General features: G+C 47.4%; 1 protein-coding gene across 1 annotated transcript; it reads left to right on the top strand.

Moving 5' to 3' along the window:
• Positions 1 to 6: 6 nt before the first annotated feature.
• Positions 7 to 1,956, top strand: LOC108491859 (splicing factor 3B subunit 3-like; the record flags this gene model as incomplete). Its single annotated transcript, XM_017803659.1, has 3 exons — positions 7 to 102; positions 788 to 931; positions 1,834 to 1,956. Coding segments are annotated over exons 2-3 (246 nt in total), but the record flags the coding sequence as incomplete, so codon positions are not given.
• Between the last annotated feature and the right edge of the window lie 1,072 nt (positions 1,957 to 3,028).

Below are 3,028 nucleotides of genomic sequence, written 5' to 3'. Positions count from 1 at the left end.
TGCATGAGTCTGGCCAATGTTCCCCCTGGGGAGCAGCGCTCCCGGTTCCTTGCTGTTGGGTTGGTGGACAACACTGTCAGAATTATTTCCCTTGACCCTTCGGTGAGTAGCTGTGCTGTTTCTGCCTTCTGTTGGCTTGAAATATTCAGAAGGGTACTCCAGAGGTGGGCTATGTCCATCCATACTGTCTTTTTGTATTCAGGTGGATGACCAGGAATGGATAGCTTGCATAGCTTTTCTCTGCTGGCTGGGAGGAAACATGGCCCTTGGTCCTTCCTTGAAACAGATTACCTTGTTTTATCTAGAGTCATCCATGCCTGGAGGGTTCATGTGATGAGTCACAAAAGCATTTTCTTCTTTCTCTTCTGGCTGGGGCTTTTTGTTGGGGTTCCCCCCACATCTCCCTGTTTGCACTTGTACTAAAAGCAGATTCACTCTGCAAGCAGGTCAACAGCAAACCAGCCTTACCATTCTTCTACCTGCAGCAGATGAGTGTTCAGAGGATGGCTGCAGTAACCTAAATTTTGCTCAGGTCACTCCATTCTGATAGCTACAAACTGTGCTAGAACCGTTTGGAAGGATCCAGTTTATCTTCTCTAAAGCCCAGGCTGCTACCGCTCCTGCTTGCCAAAATCCACAGAGCCAGCATCTATCGTGACTTTTTTCTGTGCAGGGTACTTCTTTCTGGAGATTTTAAAGGGCATCTTGAAGCTCCTTAGGTGGAGCTTGAATCCCTTTGTGCCATGCCAGGCCTTGCTGACTGGTCCCTCTCTCCTGTCTCCCCCAGGACTGCCTGCAGCCGCTGAGCATGCAGGCGCTGCCCGCGCAGCCCGAGTCGCTCTGCATCGTGGAGATGGGTGGCACGGAGAAGCAGGACGAGCTGGGGGAGAGGGGCTCCATTGGCTTTCTGTACCTGAACATTGGCCTGCAGGTGAGAGGTGCCTGCCTGGTTCTGACAGGCGTTTCTTGGGGAGTTTTCGCTAGGAAGGTGGATTGTTAAAATAACCTTGTCATCGTGTGGCACAGCACAAAGCCTGGCTGTTCCCTCTTTGCTTAACAGCTGTGAGTGAGGCATTCACTGTGTGACAGAGTAGAGGTGCAAGTTTCCCTATACATTCCTAGACTTAAGACTAGTTAAAAGACAGTATATTGTCCCAGATTTCACGTAGGATGAACTGTGCTTTTCCCCTTCAAGGAAGAGGGCATCTTCTAAGAACTACTTCTGGGTGAAATGTTGAGCAGCTCTTTAGAAACTGCCTGTAGGGCAGAGTATCAAAGAAGTAACTGCCCACAAGCAGAGGCTCTGCTCTAATAACTCTGCTGTTACACAGTTTTTTGTTACATCCAGTACTGACTCTGTGATCTTTGACCAAAAAATGTTGTTTTGACAATTTGACATGTGGTAAAAATAATCAGCACACTCCAGATTCTTTCGCATGCCTCAAGCTTTATGTCAGAATGCAAGCTCTTTTTAAGTAGCATTAAGTTTTTGGGTAAATCCTTTGTACCAAGAGGGATGTGGAATTGGCCCTCAGGTTTTAATGGCTTATGTGATATACTGAAGTCCTTGGTCTGTTTTTTATTTTGAGGGGGGGAGGGGGTGTGTGTGTGTGTGTTTGTGTTTGTTTTACAGCGATTCCTTTCCGCCCTGTAGGGCTGTGCTTTTTTTAATATTAAGAGCCAACTTAGAGCATGGCTGTAGGAGAGAGCTGTGCTGTCAGCTAGGAAAACAAACACCTAATTCCTCAGAAACTGCCTCTCTGTTTTGAGTTATGGCTGTAGTTAGTTATTTCTTACCTGCATCTCGATCTGACTCTCTGGTTTGATGCCCAGAACGGGGTGCTGCTGAGGACCGTCCTGGATCCCGTCACCGGGGATCTCTCCGACACCAGGACCCGCTACCTCGGCTCACGGCCCGTCAAACTCTTCCGCGTCCGAATGCAAGGCCAGGAGGCGGTGAGTGAGGAGAGCTCCTGCATGGGTGCAGGTCCAGTCCCCAGGCACCGCGTCCTGGGTTTCCCTGTGGGGTGGGCAGGGTGGGGAAGCAACACAGCAGGACCCTCTGGGTAAGGGTGGGAAGTAGAATGACTTCATTATGGAGCCGCCTGGCTCGCAGCTTGCTCTTTCACAGACAGTCTTGTTCTTGTTGGTATTCCCCTTACTACTCAGTAATGTGTAGTGCTGCCCTACCTTCTCTAAAGAAGGGCTCTTCTGACCCATAGGCTGTGTTTTTACAGCATGTTTGAAGAGCTTTGAGCACGTTCTTGGGCTTAAGGACACTGAAAAACCTCATCTTGCCTTAGTGCACAGAGAGGCAGAGAGAGCCCTGTGCAGAAGTTGTACCCTTGAATGCTTGATGCAGTGGATGGTTGTCTCCTTGCATGCTGGAAGTGGTTCAGCCAGGGGCTGGACAGCTGCCATGCAAAGTTCAAGGAAAATATTTGCATGATTTGGCATAGAAGAAAGAATGTGTTTCATCAGAAGTGCCATTTCCAGCCTTTCTGATGTGGCACTGGGGAAATCAGCCACCCCCTGCTTGACTCATTTTTGGATGACACCTTCAGAGTTGAGAAATATTGCTGATCAGTGTAGGGGGCCAGATCTGGGAATTTAACCTCTGCTGTAGTGTCAAGGTACACTGGGTGAAATTCTTCAACTTGCTTCTGCCAGCTGTAACTTGGAGATGAGGAGCTTTGCAGCTCTAGCAGAGAGTGCTTTTCTTCTGAGACCAGCTGTTGTCACTCAGGCAGAAAGTAAGGTAGCACTGGAATTGATTTAGTCAAAGCTGAAAAGTTTAGAAGTCCACCTGCTTTGTTTCCCTTAATTTGATTGAAAATAGGCTTCTGATTATTTTAAGTAAATTTCATTAAGACTGCTACAGCATTTGAATTGTGACAGAGCAGTAAATACTTATTTTAAAAGATCTGTTCCTGCTAGAACAGGCTGTTTAAAAAAAAAAAAAAGATATGACAGTATTGTTGATCTTGGCTTTTACAGATAAGTAGTGTTATTGCACCTCAGTCTGAGT

The sequence above is a fragment of the Lepidothrix coronata genome, unplaced genomic scaffold (assembly GCF_001604755.1).
Source record: "Lepidothrix coronata isolate B3197 unplaced genomic scaffold, Lepidothrix_coronata-1.0 Scaffold2041, whole genome shotgun sequence".
Taxonomy (NCBI): Eukaryota; Metazoa; Chordata; class Aves; order Passeriformes; family Pipridae; genus Lepidothrix; species Lepidothrix coronata.
This window is presented reverse-complemented; position numbering and strand designations above follow the sequence as displayed.